This window comes from Acyrthosiphon pisum, chromosome A1 (genome assembly GCF_005508785.2).
Source record: "Acyrthosiphon pisum isolate AL4f chromosome A1, pea_aphid_22Mar2018_4r6ur, whole genome shotgun sequence".
NCBI lineage: Eukaryota > Metazoa > Arthropoda > Insecta > Hemiptera > Aphididae > Acyrthosiphon > Acyrthosiphon pisum.
Window position 1 is genome coordinate 128396931 of NC_042494.1, and position 15269 is coordinate 128412199.

General features: G+C 28.7%; 1 protein-coding gene and 1 long non-coding RNA gene across 10 annotated transcripts; one reads left to right on the forward strand and one right to left on the reverse strand.

Annotated features, from left to right (window-relative positions):
- The first annotated feature begins 2198 nt into the window (after positions 1 to 2198).
- LOC100575979 lies at positions 2199 to 15026 on the forward strand. Of its 9 annotated transcripts, none has more exons than XR_003839187.1 (8): positions 2199 to 2598; positions 3799 to 3894; positions 5826 to 5959; positions 6080 to 6220; positions 11852 to 13065; positions 13658 to 13761; positions 13821 to 14199; positions 14558 to 15026. XR_003839187.1 is itself a non-coding variant. In XM_029488290.1 (4 exons), exons 2-4 carry the CDS (start codon positions 13476 to 13478, stop codon positions 14110 to 14112), a joined length of 516 nt encoding a protein of 171 aa, XP_029344150.1. In that variant the 5' UTR covers positions 13076 to 13304; positions 13376 to 13475; the 3' UTR covers positions 14113 to 15019. The 9 variants fall into 9 exon arrangements, 1 of the variants encoding a protein (XP_029344150.1); XR_003839188.1 differs by having other exon boundaries at positions 13821 to 14251; positions 14558 to 15019; XR_003839182.1 differs by having other exon boundaries at positions 13821 to 15019.
- On the reverse strand, positions 3502 to 3720 carry LOC115033846. Its single transcript, XR_003839190.1, has 2 exons — positions 3625 to 3720; positions 3502 to 3555 (listed from the first exon to the last, which is right to left on the reverse strand). It is a non-coding gene; the product is annotated as an uncharacterized LOC115033846 (long non-coding RNA).
- Positions 15027 to 15269: the final 243 nt, after the last annotated feature.

The window sequence follows — 15269 nt, forward strand, 5'->3', positions numbered from 1 at the left end:
CCCCCCAAAGTACCAACTAGATTCACTTTCCTATCAGAAAAGGTACTGTTGAAGAAAATCCAAGCACTTTTACTGTCCTAAAAGGTGATGACAGACACAAAAAAAAAAAAAAAAATTAATTAAAAAAAAAAAACACACATCATTGTAAAATCAATACATTCATCGTTCCACTCAGAATCTTAAAAAAATTGAAAACAGCTCAAAACAAGTCAAAATATTTTGAAAATGTTTTTGTCGAAAACCGATTTTGCGTATAAAAATACCCGTTTTTTCTTAATTTTTTTTATGTTTTTCTCGGTGATTTTAAAAATTACAGAGTACCTTCCCAATGCATTAACTAGATTTACTTTCCCATCGAACATAAGATACTGAAATTAAAAATCGAAACATTCGATTCTTTATCGTGTACACAGATACAAATAAAAATATTTTTAAAAAAAAAACAGACATTGTAAAATCAATACATTCATCGTTCCACTCAGAATCTAAAAAGGCGCGTAAGTGGATGTCGCTCTGCTGTTCAGAAGGTCACAAGTTGGTGAGTTGGTCATTGTATAAACCAGTGACGTACGCAGGATTTTTCAATAGAGGGGGGACTTGAAAATTAGTTACAATTTTATTTTTATTTTGTCCAGTCTAATAATTTCAGACGTTTATTTGAGGTATTTTAAAATATTTGTAACATTTCTGGTAGAAAAATTCTGATTCTGATCATAAACTTGAAACTTCGATTTCCGATGTATGTTTTTGGAAGCAAATTGGATCTAGTTTTTTAGGAGGTCAAAATTGAAAATGCTCAATGCTTTTAAAAATAATTGGAGAAAATAATGAAAATTGATTAAAATTGTTTGGTAACCACTTGGATTGTATTTCATGAATTAAATTTTTTTTTCTATAGGTAGATGTCAATAAAAAATTATTTATTCGGTCAAAAAGTTTAAAAATGTAATAGGTAGGTATATGTAAGTTTTTATTACAGCTAGAATATTAACGGTAGGTACATAGGCATCATGGTTATTTTTTATAAGCATTTAGATTAAATTTTGCCAAATCACAGTTAATTTATGTAGTTCAAAACTTGTAAAATATTAAATGTGTATAGCAGGGACGTAATTTGTGGTAGGGGAAGGGGGTTGCAGGGTGTACATTTGCACCAACTTTTTTTTAAAACACCTTTGGCCTCCCAACAATAAATATAAGCGCCGATGAGTGTTAAATATTATATATATTATTTTATATGTTTTCAGTGTTGAAAAAAAAATTTATTGTTTAATTTCCAAGAATGTTTAATGTCGTTTTGTGGTCCCACAATATTATAATTGAAAAAATTACAACACAATCATTGTGAAGAAGGGTACCCATTAAATGAATTTCTGGTTTTATTAAGCTAGCTCTATTATATATTTTGAGTATGTAGGGAGAAAAAATGTGTATATTTTGTTGTAAAGGTGTTTTATACCCATACAATTATTTACCAAGTGTAAATATCACTATACACCTACAGTAGTAGGTATCCACAATATAAAATAAATACATTAAAAGTACCTACACATAGTTCGTCAAAAATAGTATAAATATTGTGATATTTTCATACTAATATATTATATAAGTGACATATTAAATAAATTATACAAATATTATACAGTTTTTGTCCCAACTTGACCCCCCCCCCCCCCAAAAAAAAAAAGAAAAGAAAGGTTTTCTATGTGGCCTGGTAATGACTTGAATGGCCTACAAAAATTTTGGCACCAACAAAAAAAGTTGAAATGACGCCTCTGGTGTATAGCTAAGACTAGACAATTTAATACAAGGTCTTTCATACAAGTATAGTTCATACTTTTACCGAAAAATTACAGATAATTTAAAAAAAATTTAAAAACTTGAAAAATTATAAGGATAAAAAATATTTAAACAAATAAGTAGTGTAAATATTTTTTTAATAAAAACGTTGTTTTATAAGTGACTTTAAACTATATACAAAAATATTTTCAACAAATATACACTTTTTAAAATAATGAGTTTTGTTTGATAAAAGAATCACCCATTCTTATAATATAGGTATGATATTTCTGATTTCAATTACAATAATAATAATAATAATTTGTTGTGATATTTACATTTAAATTTTTGTTTGCCGCTAAAATATTTTAAATTGTATACATAACTTTAATAAAGATATCTTCTCTACACCGTGAGACGCCTAATAAAATAGCGGCGAAAACCTCAACTAAAATGTCCTCTCCGACCGAAGCGACCGAATTGATCATCGTTGGAAAGTGTCCCGACCTTATCTTCCAAGACCGTAGTATCTTTTTTCTATGATAATTATAATACTGTCATTGTCATAGAACAATGATACTGTGTACACGTCGTCCTACACTCCTACTCCTACACCAGTGTCCTGCTTGCACAGTTGCACCTCTCATAAGAGGCCGTGTGTAAAATTTCTTTTAATTCCCTTCTTTGGCTTTTTTTTTTGTCCTGTCGTTTATCTAATCTATAACATGATATAATAAACATTTTTCAGCACATTATAAAAGTATCGAAAGCCAAGGCTTTAGCTGAGTATCGCTGCGTATTAGTGAGTAACAGAAAAAGGTACGTATTTAAGGAGATTTGTAACTAGGAATCTTATTTCTTATTAAACATATTTCTTTATGATATACAGTGGCGTAAGTATAACAATTCGGCCCCAATGAGAATAACTTAAAGGTCCCTTCTCTTTTTCTGAATAAATGTGAGTTGTTTATTTGTCTTTAATTGTATATTTTATAAGTCAGTTAATGTCAGTTATAAATGTCAAAATTTTACTTAAAATATGTGCAAATGGCAAATGTACACCCTACAAACCCCTCATATGACCTGTAATATGCTCGTACTTATGGGTGGTCAGAGTATTTATTCTGATAGCCAGTTAACTACGAGTATATTATGATTTTGCAGGAAGCAAGACCCTTTTGTTGTCGTTGAAGATGATGAAAGGTAGTTTGATAAATAAATATGTAGACAGGTGAAATATTCTATGTAGTTTATTAAAATGTTCTTCAGTAAAATTTACTAAGTCCAAATAATTAAATTATTACACAAAGTGTCGTGAAGGTGCTCGAAGTGCAGTGGAGAAGACACGTCTGAATACAGGCTGTCTCCGGTCTGCTTTTATAAGGGCCCAGGCTCTCCTACCTACCCCCTGGTCCATTGACTTATCCATAATGCGTCGTTGTGTTTATCGATGTCCTGTGCACTGCGTGTGAACCTAATCATAATGATGATTCCACGAAGCGTCTATTATCTGTTGCACTCCCATCCTGTTTTCTGGTTTTTGAATATATGCACATATATCTACTTTGTGAAGAGTAAGCCCTCATTTCCTGTCATTATATATATATGGCTTGTGGTTATTTTAATGTTATGTTATAATATAATATAATTTTATTATACTATTATTCTCGATTAATCTTACTGTTCAGTGATTCATATTTTTATAGTTTAGTTATTATATATAAAATATTGTATGGGTATTTACTACTTACGCTTTTTATCGCCACTCCTTACTACCTATGTTATTATGATATTTATACTTGCATTGTTAGAAGGAAACGGTTTTTTATCGCAACTCCTTACTACCTATGTTATTATGATATTTGTAGTTTATATACTCTTATCTTGATTACCTACGCTATTGTAATATTATATTCCTTATACTGGTATTATTTAAAAGGAACAGATACTATCCGTTACAGACCAAATGAAAGGTTTAAAAAAAAGGTCTCCACCTAATTGTAATGTTTATGTTCACAGTTGTACCTAATTGAAAAACAAACAATTAAGAGGACATAATTCAATATGGTACCTACCATGAAGAACGACTACTGATGATTGCGCAATCAATTCTAAGTGAGCAAATACATTATAATTTAGTGTAGCATTACAAAATGTAATTTTAACATACATTTTGACCCCTACCGCTCTTTCTCTTAATTAAATCTTACCTTTCAAACCGCCACTTCCAAATACGTCTCGGCTCATCAACTTCAAATATAGCCCCAATTTTCGCCGGTATACCTCAAGGAGCAATACTCTCCCCCTTACTCTTTAACATATATGCCTCTGATCAGCCAACACCTCTGTTGCCGACTATGCAGATGATAAAGTAATTTTTTTAATTCATAACGATCCAATTATAGCCTCTACTAATTTACAGTCTCATTTAAATCTACAATCTGAATGGTATGAAAAATGGCGTGTAAAAGTAAATTACAGTAAGTCGGTTCATACAACTTTTACCCTTAGACACGGTCAATGCCCAAATGTTTCAATTAATACCATACCTATCCTACCACTCAATGCTGTTAAATATTTAGGATTAATCCTTGACCAAAAATTAACGTGGAACAAACATATAAGAGCTAAAAGATTGATCCTTAACGCTCGATCTAGATTGCTAAAAACAATATTATCAGAAAATATTTACTAGCTTAAAAACAAAATTACTTGTATATAAAACTCTCCTAAAGCCATTATGGACATACGGGTTACAACTCTGGGGATCGGCCAAAAAATCAAATACAAACAAAATTCAAGTCTTTCAGAACATTACCCTTAGAAAAATCACTAACGCTCCCTTCTACGTCTCTAATTTAACTCTCCACCAAGATCTAGATATTCTATGGTAAAATTTTAATTTTGCATTTTTTAGGGAATTTTATGCTTAACGGTTATTTTTGGTGCATTTTATTCATTTTTTACTTTTTTTACACAGATTTGCATTTTTCTTGATGAAAGTTCATTGTAAATCATTTAGATTCGCTTAGTTTGTTGCTTGTTGTCACTCTCTACGACAATCTAGTAAACTGTAGGCAGATACTAGCTAGGTACGATATGTGTCAGCTATCGCCTATTAGTTATTGCAAACGATGCAAACCCATGTCTTACATAATTTTATATCTCCATTTCTCATTTAATTTGAGTTAGATAGTGTCTACAAAATAGAGTAATAAGTACTGTGTTGTATCATTTTATTAATTTTAAATTTACATATCAAATACCTAAAATTAAATCATCAAACAGATCACGTTTAATAGCATTTGCCATTTATTGATGAATTTTGAATAGATATTTTCCACTTACGAGACACTTTTGTTTTTAAAAAAAAAATTATGAAGTAAAGGTGGTTACAGACAGATAATTTACTATTGAAAAACACGTGTCTCTTGCATTAAATTCATTAATAGACTGAAAAAAAAATGCGAATGAAGAATAAAATTCAAGTAAAATTCTACATTTAATTAGGTACTGGCCCATCTAATAAGTCATCTTTTAATTGTGATTTATGTCATGCATTAATATATTTGAAAATCAAATACCTTTACAAAAATGACAAACTACTTTTTTTTGGAAAAATATACAAATAAAAAATTTCCTGACAAATTAACTTTAAGAAAACCTTACATTCATGAATACTACGAAGAGACTATTAAAAAAATTAAAACATGTAGAGAATAAAAACATTTGAATTTCTATTGACAAATCTACAAATGCAGAAAAATGTCGTCATAGGGACATTGGAATTCAATTATCCAGGAAAAAAAATGTCTTATTCACACCGATGTTCTAGAAAAAGTTAAACATGACATAGCACTATTTCTAAACTTTTTGATACGGCTTTTCACATTAGTTGGTCAAGTGGAATAATTTTTATTCAATTATAATAATTTATAATTAGGTATAATTTGTATCAAAACTATATTTATAAATTTTTACAGTAAAATATACAATTTTCATGTAAATTTTTAAAATTTTATACATTTTTAAAAATATATTTTTAGATCATCAATTTCTGGGCCCTAGTCATGTGAGTACTGTAATGGATGTGTTAAATTTGAATTTAATGATATGAAATCCATTGTACCATTCAAAAAACGATTCTGAGTGCTGACAGTTCATCGGCTTATATTATTAAGTAATTTCTATTTTATAAAACACGGTGTTTTGATAGTATCTATATTATTAAATTAATGCATTGTATCTAATTTATACATTAGTAAAGTAATAGTATCTAATGAAAAAAAATTTCTTCTAGGTATAATAATATTATATACAGTCTTCAAGTGTTGTCGATTCCACTTATTTGATGAGATGATCAAGTATTTAATAGAATTATTAAATAGGAAATTATTGATTAAACAGACCATAACAACAATAGTCAGTTATATCAAATAAGGTATGAATTAAGTTTACATCATAGTGTAATATTAAAATATAATACAAATTTTTTTTTTTTAAACATTTGGTTTAACTTATTGGTAAAGGGGGCTTATAAAAATATTTGGCAATTGGGTTGGGACCTGAGCGGGCTTTTCTGTACATAAAGTGTCATTAAGTGTCATGTGGGTAACTGTAATGGATATGTTAAATTTTAATTCAATGATGTCAAATCATTGTACTTATTAAAAAAACAATTCTAAGTATTGACAGCCCGTCAGCCTATTACTAAGTATATTTTATGAAGTTATTGCTATTAGAGTAATTTATTTACTTCTTCCTAAAACAGTAGATTGGATTAATTTTTTTCGAAAACTTTGCATGTGAAAATTTAATTTTGTGTATAAAATATGATAATAATAATAATAAACTTTTTCAAGTTTTGCATAATATTTTGGGTCACATTAATTGGTATTTAAACTAGGATTACATTTTAAAGAATGGACAGTAAATTATGTCCATGTAAAACATTATTAACAAATTAATTTAGATTTTAGCAAATTTAACTTTAACTTATTCTTACAAAACCAAGCATACACTATACACATTATTTAAAATCTCATTTGCTTCACGGTACAAGTTATCAACTGTTGGTTCAGATATTAATTTAGTCGTATCATCAGCAAAACTTAATGATTCCATATTACTATTTATATTTATATTCAATAAATCATTTATAAAAAAAGACAAATAATAGAGGGCCTAATATCCTGTTCCTTGTGGAATTCCACAATCTATGCTGCTAGCCTTACTATAATAATCATTTACTTTAACTATTTGAGTTCTTTCACTTAAGAAAGATTTTAATAGCAACTCCACGAATACCTGAAAATTCTAGTTTTTTTTTAAACAATTACTCATGATTTACGAAATCAAAGGATTTTTGTGCATCTAGAAAAATACCCATTAGGTACTTTAATAATTAACATCAATATATCTACGAACAAAGTTATCTAGTTTAAAAAGTGCATTGGTTGTTGAAAAACAAGCTAAAAAATCATATTGTGAATTTGAAAAAAATGATGGTTTTTTCAAATAATTTAATAAGCAGTTTTTGATACACTTTTTGATAATTTATCACCTGACTTAAATTATGGGGTTACTATACATTTTTTTTAAACGCTTAAGGAAAATAGCCAGTTAATAAACACTTGTTATAAATTAATGATAACTGTATAAAAATAGATTTGAAATGTTCTTAAGAATGTAATTTGTTAAACCATATTCATAAAAAGAATTATAATTTTTAACCTTATCAATAAACTCACTAATATCTTCACTACTAATTCAGTTGCATCATTTGGTGGGTGGCAGGGTGGGCATTTGCCCCCCTCCTGTCATTAGCGGGCCGCTGTCAGGCCGGGTATGTGCTAGTTTTGGGCCTTTATATAGTAGCTAATAGGTAATATATTTAAGTAACCTCTACATATATGTATTAATTATTTAGTTAATGTTATCCCTTAAAAAAATGGGTTACTTACCCATATGCTTATGATATTAACCTTTGATACTAACTAGTAAGTATACATTTATGTATAAAGAGGGTATTTGTCAGAGTCGGACTGGCCCGGACCGCTAGTCCGCAATTGCGGACGAGGCCCCGGTTTAATTATGGTAATTGGGGGCCCCTAATTTTCTACTTATTTATATTATTATTATTCGTTTAGAGTAAATATAAAATAGATAGGTATACGAAATAAAAATATTTTTTTTCATATCAGGAAACATATTTTTGTTTACAATTTTTAGAAGTTCTCAATAACTATTAAAATTATGACATTATCATTATCATTCTACGAATTTAATATCTGTCTATATACAAATATGTAATATTGATTATTAATAGTGTAAAATTGTTGTGACTATTTAATAATATTATATTATATTTATACGGGCATATGCGTATCGTGTATGACTTGGTATTTGCATTATCACTGATTGTAAAAGAATTATTATATATTTCGACAAGTATTGTAACCGTGCACAATTTGACACAATTTGAATCAGTGTTTTTCTTTATAATGTATAATTTCAAGGTGGTGTAGCCAGTGTGTGAGATAATTTGAAATTTCTTTATTGAAAGTAAAGTAAAACCAGTTAATATATCGAATGATTGGATTTTAGATAGGTATGTATTTAGTTATTTGTATGGCTATATAATAATTGATAAATATACAAGATGGCAATTGTATTGAAAAAAAATAATATACATATAAATTGAATTGCTGCTTGCGTGCCAAGTGACCTTTTTGTTCTGGGCTAGTCAAAACATTTTCCATTTGCCTGTTGGGGCCCTTTTTTCCAAATCGCAGACTGGGCCTTTTCAAGCCAGTCCGACACTGGTATTTGTATTGAGATAAAAATGCAATATTGTAATGTAATGTAATGTAAATGTTAGCAAGCTTTTTTTTCAGTTTTATTTTGCCCCGCCCCCTCCCCTCAAAAACTGAAATGACGCCACTGTACTAATTGGATTAAGAAAAATACTATCATTACTGTTACTTTTATCATAAAAATTGACTGAATCAGAATTTATATGTTGTATTTCTAAATTTTTTCGTACGTTTACAAAAAAGTCATTAAGTTCATTACAAATTTCAGTTTTAAATTCAATGACAATACCATCTTTATTTGTAATCCTATTAATTTTATTTATATGTTTGCTCGGCTTACCTATGATCTCATTAAGAATGTTCCAGATTTGTTTATTTTAATTTATTTTGATAGTATATTTGTTTTTGATTTTCTTATCAATAAGTTCAACATATTCCTATATAATTAGTAGAATTTCTAAAATTTTAAATCTCAGTTTAGAAAAAAGTTTTTATCTATTTCTATTAGAAGTAATAATGCCAGGTATAATACATGCTTTTAGATTCAACAATTTTTTTTGTCTGCTTTTATCAATAAAGATAGATGAATATTTAATCAATTCTTCCATTTTGCAATTAAAAATATCAATCATAATGTTTACTTTTGAGGAAACAAAACCGGATGCCAGTCTTCAGTTTTTATTAATAAATCTAAATGATTTATATTTATTTTACTAATATTCAAATTATTAGGTAATATATTATGATTATGATAATTATTAAAAATTGGAAGCTGTTGCCTGTTGCATAATGATCCGTTATATCACTTCTTAATATAGATGGAGTAATTTTATTTGTATCAATGTTCCTAACGAATTGTGCCCAATACAAGTTTGAGAATAGTTAATGACTCCAGTATAATTATTAATACATGGTAAGAATCCATTAAAAGCCATGATATTTATAATATAATCATTACTTATTTTTGAGTTTTTCATAACATCAATATAAATATCTCCACAAATAATATATACATTTTTCCCACGTAATCGAGATAAGAATAATTCTAAATCATTGATAAAAATATCTATATCATCATAGGATGATCTATTAATACAAAATAGAGAGAATAAATAATTTTTCATCTTAAGAATAAGGTGTTATGAATTGCAATTTTTAGAACTTGTTTTTCGACTGTTATTATGTTTTAGGATTCTCGACCAATTCAGTTACACCATCACATGTATTTAATGTTCCTAATGAGTTAATAGTTGTATAGCCATTTAATTTAAATTTTTGATCATTCAGAAGCCAGGTTTCACATTATACAATAACACTAAAATTATTATTTACTGAGCCTAATAAAGCTACATCATTGAAATGTGCCTTAACACTACTTGCATTAATTTGAAAAACGGAAAAACTATTATAAGACAAAGGTATATAAACTAAAGAGTCAATATAAATGGAATTGTTTTAAAAATATTTTCTAGACTTAACATGTTATTATTCATTTAAGAATTTAAAATTTACTTTTAAATAGATTTGACATTCTAAATATGCTAATTAATTATAGCTTATCGACGTCTTCAGATGATGTAATTTTTATGATATTTTCATTTTCATTTTTTCTCACCAGAATATCATAATTGGATAACCAGTAGTGGCGCAAACAGGTAGTGGGCTTGGGGACCTTAGCCCCCTCAAAACATAATAATATAATATATTAATTATAATTTTAAAAAAAAATTTTGGGCTTGAGTCCCCGTCCTCCTAAATATTTTTTTCTATTTGCGCCACTGATAACTAGATAAATTTATATTGTTTACCTTTAGCCACTTACCTAGTTTGAGAAAAAAGCATTCTTTTGAATTTTGTTAGCCGCTCATTGATGAACACCTTTTTCTTTGACCAATTAATACTTATCGTATCTGTAGTTACCTTCAGCGATTTTACATTGCGAATTAAGTTTTTACGCATTTCAAGAGTAGTTAAACTAGCCACTATTATATTTTGTTTTGACGAGGTGGAATTAGTTTTGTAGGCATCATTTATATTTAGTTCCGTGTTTGTTTCTTTTACCAATATCTTCAATAATGAAAGCACAATCTTCGTTCTAAGTTTTACGTATGCCTCCTGTTACTTCTACTGTTATGCCAAGATAGTGTTGTTCTATAGCATCGATTTTGTATTTTAATATTGTAACTTCCTCGATAAAAATTTATATTCAGCAACAATTTTTTATTTTCTAATTTTCTAATTTTTAACTATCATTTTTTTCGATAAAATTGTCAAACTGTGAGCTCAAAAACGAAACTTATCTCATAAGTTCTTCGGTATTTTTCTCTACAGAGTTAGCATGTTACAACACTAGTTCATTAGGTTTTAATTTCGGAGATTTTTCGTTAGTTTTTGAGCAACTTAAACAAGTAAATCTTGGTTTAGTGTTATTTGTCATTTTACTAAAATTTGCTTCTGTATAGCTTATACAATAGTAATGTACCATATTTGTTCAGACCAAACATTCCAGAGAGTCCCCTTTTAGAAATGCTGCACAACATTTTACACATTTAAACAACATTATATGTAAGTTAGATGATATATCGATCAATGCGTGGGAAAATAAGATAATATTATAATATTGCGCGTGTGAAGACGGAGACTTTTGGAACAACTTAGAGATATATTTAAACAAAAGATATTATACCATTACTGATAAACTACGATTTAGGTACAGAGGAAGAACACACATCTTACCACTGCCGTAGTAGGAACAGAACTAATAATATACTTTAATAGTTTCAAAGAGGTACCCACAAATAATACTTTTTAATTACAACAAAATAACGGATATATTAATTCTTTGATTAAATAATTAATGTTGTCCAAATTTCATCTTAAAATATCTATAAAAAAAAACCCCCCCATATTTATGTATCTTGTGGATTATTTTGTCTTTCCCAGTGTAATTGAAAACTTCAGTGAATTTTCAATTATAACTTTTCAAAGGTTGAAAATCGAAGCATTATTTCAACTACTTATCATATACACATGCAACAAAAAAAAAATCTATAAATATTGTTATTAGATAATAATTTATAATTAAATATTTTTATATAAATAAGTTTTAGTCTATGTGTTCTTTTGATATAATATATTTTTCTATAATATACGTGTTGACTAAATTTATTAATAATAGTACATAATATGTAGTTATATTTATATTCCTTTATATGATAAAGGTTATCATTTTTAAAATACCTCGTTTTTTTTTTTAGATCTAAAACTGAAGAATAAGTCAACACAATTGATACTGAAATAAAAATTGAAGTATTTAGCTATTAACGGTTAATAATTTAAGGAACAGTTTTAAACAAAATCAAATCTTCAGCATTCATTATTTGTATGAATTCGGACGAGTCATTTAACTGTTTGGAGGAAAATCGATTGACTGATCATTGATAAAATGTCTAACATATACAATATACCTGAGCATATAAGAACACGTCATAATGGAGAAAAGCCACATAACTGTAATCTTTGTGATAAAAGCTTTTCTACATCATCAGATTTAACAAAACATACGAGGACACATACTGGAGAAAAGCCGTATAAGTGTGATATGTGTGATCTAGCTTTTTCTCTGAAAACTAATTTAAAAAATCATAAAAGGACACATACCGGTGAAAAACCGTATGAATGTGATATTTGTGATCAAGCCTTTTCTCAAGCACATAATTTAAAAACCCATAAAAGGACACATACCGGTGAAATTCCGTATAAATGTGATATCTGTAGCCGTGCCTTTTCTCAAGCATATAATTTAACAAGACATATAAGGACACATACAGGTGAAAAACCTTATAAATGTGATATTTGTGGGAAGGGATTTTCTACATCATCAGATTTAACAATGCACACAAGGACACACACAGGCGAAAAACCGTATAAGTGTAATATATGTGATAAGGGGTTTACTACATCATTCGATTTAACAAGGCATACAAGGACGCATACCGGTATAAAGCCGTATAAATGTGATTTATGTGATCAAGCTTTTTCTCTAGCACATCATTTAACAGGACATACAAGGACACATACAGGTGAAAAGCCGTTTAAATGTGATATCTGTAATCAAACTTTTTCTCAGAAAACAAATTTAACAAAGCATACAAGGATACATACCGGCGAAAAGCCTTACATATGTCTATTCTGTAATAAGGGGTATTCTACATCATTAGATTTAACAAGGCATACAAGGACACATACGGGTGAAAAACCTTATAAATGTGATGTTTGTGATCAAGCTTTTTCTCAAGCACATAGTTTAAACACCCATAAAAGAACACATACCAGTATTGAGCCGTATAAATATGTTATATGTGATTTAGAGCTTTCTAATGCATCAAATTAAAAAAAAATCATATGAGGATACATATCAGAAAAAGTCTTTTAAAAATGCAACATATTCAAGGCACATGAAAATTATATTGTAACTATACAAATTATTTTATAATTTAAATAACAATAATATCTTTATTATCAATATTATATAACATTAGAACACTACAAAACATAAAATATATTGATTGCTTATTGGTAATGCTGTGACTATACCCTATTGCATTGGTTTCCCCGAAAATGTTATCTGGGTCCATCGAACATGCATTTTGAAACATGAACATTGTGAACGCTTCTAAGGTGCATGCCGCCAACTTGTTTGAAACAATTGTATGCCTCTTTTCTTGTGTTATTTCTCACCCCAAGTACGCACTTTATTCAATGTTAATGTCTGTTGGTAGATAACCAGTAATAGTAGGTCATCTACAACAACGACAATCAGAACAAAACAAACAGAGGCCAGCCTATATAGCTTCTTTAAATTAGCATCAAGCATCGATTATGCCTCGAATACAAACACAAGTAGTTTATAAGCAGCAAATGCACCAACTTCCATTGTTAGTTATTCGAAAATTTCAATCACAGCAAAATCAGCTAATTCAACAGCAAGCAATAAAAACTGTATGTTCCATTTGAATTATTTTTTGTTATTATTTAATTTACTCATTGTTATTTTCTTATAGTTTAGAACATATTCAACATACACCGTCTGTTACCTATCTCTTACAACACTATCTAATGATGTTATTCCACATGCAGGCATTTATAGCTGCATTCAGTTATTCAAGTAAATGTTAAAATTATTTCAAATAGATTCAAAATCAACTAAGAACATATTTTTTTCAGTATATTCAAATATAGCGAACCTATCATATATTATGCAATCCAAGAATTCAATATGGGCGAAATGGCAGTCCAACTCTGGGTTGATCCGTACAACATTTTTGGTAACCAAATGGCACAATATCAGCTACCATCTAGCCAATCCGGTCAAGTCACGATTGTTCAGTACCAACCACAACCACTGGGGGCCGAAATTCTACAGCCTGTCTTGCAGACTATTAAATTACAACAAACACAGTCTGTCTGGTCAATGTTGATCCCAGTAAACGAACGCCAGAAAAACCTGCTCCGATAAGAATGATGATGCCTCAACTAAATCAGTTCCAGAATCTTCAACCGTCAATCATACCCACCAGGCCATTTACAGTCACAGTTTTGTTAGGTATCTACGCAACTGTTGTTACTCCCATAGCATATCTTAAGTATATATCATGGTATGTTTTAAGATTCTGTGCGGAACAAGATATCTTTAGATTCGTGGTGAATGTATTGTTTTTACAATGTGATTAAGACTTGTTTAAGCACTGAGAGTTTTAAATTGTTATCTATAAGTACTAGTTATATTCAATTCCCTACAAGAATCTACCTTCAAAGTTAAATAATGAAGCATTTTTTACTCTAAATTGTTTACACAAAAAACTAATAGATACATCATTGTAAAATCAATACATTCATTGCTCAGAATCTAAAACATCAATACATTTTATGTTTCGAATTGTTAACTGTAAATTTTTTGGTAGAATGATAAAAATGAGCCCATGCATGCAGCTTTGCTGTTATTAACAGAAGTGTTTGAAGTAGACGAACAACTTCAATTCCTTCGGCAACAAAGGTCATGTCATGTTACAACAACATATTATTAGAGATTTATTTAGTCATGTAGTTAACGGTAGTTTCAAAAAGTATGTGACTACTGTTGGAATTAGTTTCCTTATTAACTTACAATGATTATTATTATATTCGTATACACTTAAATAATATACTATGTATATACAATTAACTTACATCAACTAGACAAAAATAAGCTAATGTACAATGAAATCTTTAAATGGAATTAAGTGTATAAAAATATATACAGTTTCGCGGGATGGTTGTGATCGATATATTATTTTTAGTCAACTTCAGTCATAACAACTTTGTGATGGGGAAAAAAATGTGTTGTTGATAATTTTTTGCATAATATAATTCAAATGTATATTGTATATAGTATAAACTTTTTTTTTTTATTTTTAGTAATAAACTAATAACTATTCATTATTAAAAAAAATTATTTTTACACATAACATTGTTACCCGATTACACGTCATAATTATTATGCTAAAATACAAAAGCCATAAGTGGAAGCTGACAGAGTAAAATCTTATTCTATCCTTGATAAGTTTTTATGACTGTACAATTATATGTTACAACAAAATGTGTAAATAAAAATATTAATATAATACAAAGGCTCAT